Here is a 1,540-nt window from a genome sequence, read left to right on the forward strand (position 1 = left end):
TGTGAACGTTCACACAAAAAGATCGGATTTTTAAAAAAAATCAGAACTGAGCATTAAGACCTGCAGAGTGAACTTAGCCAAATACACTTATTTATACAACATGTTATCACAACAGACAAACTGTGCCAAGGAGAGAATGATGTTTGATAAACAGCAACAAGAATGGTTACTTCTAAACAGATATTGTCCTGATAGATAACGAGTTAAATTTTGAAACATGATGACGTGTTACAGTAAACTAAAGAGGTCACTGACACTTGGCCTGAGAAGAAATATAGGGCTTCATGAGTAAAATAGGAGATTTAAACAAAATTAGTGCACTAGTCAGAATCTTGCAAGTTGACACTAAACCAAGAAGTAAAAATAACTTTAAAAAATGATTTAATTACATCCATTTTCCAATATTTTTCCTAATCACGATTCTGTCCACAGCTTTGATTTGTTGTGTTGGATTTTTGTTTCCTCCTAATAAAACCAGGACTTTTCTTTTTAGGTTACATCGGGGTGGTGAACCGCAGTCAAAAGGACATTGATGGAAAGAAGGACATCTGTGCTGCTCTGGCTGCTGAGAGGAAGTTTTTCCTGTCCCATCCTGCGTACAGACATTTGGCAGAGCGGATGGGAACTCCTCACCTACAAAAAACCCTCAATCAGGTCAGACACACACCTGATCACATTTCARTTCAGTTCAGTTTATTTATATAGCGCCAAGTCACAACATACGTTRTCTCAGGGCACTGTACATRAAAAGAACAATCTAAARAAGAAASCAGCAGATTGTGTTGRATCACTTCRTCACAGYCTCCCATCCTGAGCARACRGTGGAGAGGAAAAACTCCCTGCTAATCAGGAAGAAACCTCCAGCAACGTTTCAACACACTGCTAGGACAGTCACGACCTCCTGCATGTTTGAACGAAATGATTACTCGTCTTAACTTCTATTTCTCTCCAGCAACTCACCAATCACATCCGCGACACATTGCCAGGGTTACGCAGCAAGCTGCAAAGCCAGCTGTTGTCACTGGAGAAAGAAGTGGAGGAGTTCAAGAACTTCCGTCCCGACGACCCTGCGCGCAAAACCAAGGCCTTGCTTCAGTSCGTACCTTCTGTTTTTACACACATGCAAATACATCAAAGTGGATTTTTCACTCAGGAAATAAATCATTTGGACCTATTTAATGTCAAATCTGCAGGATGGTGCAGCAGTTTGGGGTGGACTTTGAGAAGTGCATCGAAGGGTCCGGAGATCAGGTGGATACCTCCAACCTGTCTGGGGGAGCCAAAATCAATCGGATCTTTCATGAACGTTTTCCCTTTGAGCTGGTGAAGGTAGGYTTTTTTCATAATGATTATTTTTATAGTGCTTTGTAGATTTCACTACTTACTGGACATTTATGGCATCTTTTTATATCTAATGATTTTTTTTYGTGAGAAAATAAGTGGAAATAATTAGAAAGTACAGTACTAATAAAATTTCTCATATAAATCACACAAACTACTCTGTTTCTCTTCATGTTAGTCAGTTTGGGTGATTTATCAC

General features: G+C 39.4%; 1 protein-coding gene across 1 annotated transcript in view; it reads left to right on the forward strand.

Moving 5' to 3' along the window:
- LOC106530390 (dynamin-2) overlaps positions 1 to 1,540 on the forward strand; it is a gene marked incomplete at its 3' end in the record, with an annotated part of 53,307 nt that overhangs the window by 23,437 nt on the left and 28,330 nt on the right. The window contains 3 exon segments of the mRNA XM_014025993.1: positions 494 to 654; positions 953 to 1,095; positions 1,194 to 1,329. Coding sequence (XP_013881447.1) covers positions 494 to 654; positions 953 to 1,095; positions 1,194 to 1,329 — 440 coding nt within the window.

This window comes from Austrofundulus limnaeus, unplaced genomic scaffold (assembly GCF_001266775.1).
Source record: "Austrofundulus limnaeus strain Quisiro unplaced genomic scaffold, Austrofundulus_limnaeus-1.0 Scaffold514, whole genome shotgun sequence".
NCBI lineage: Eukaryota > Metazoa > Chordata > Actinopteri > Cyprinodontiformes > Rivulidae > Austrofundulus > Austrofundulus limnaeus.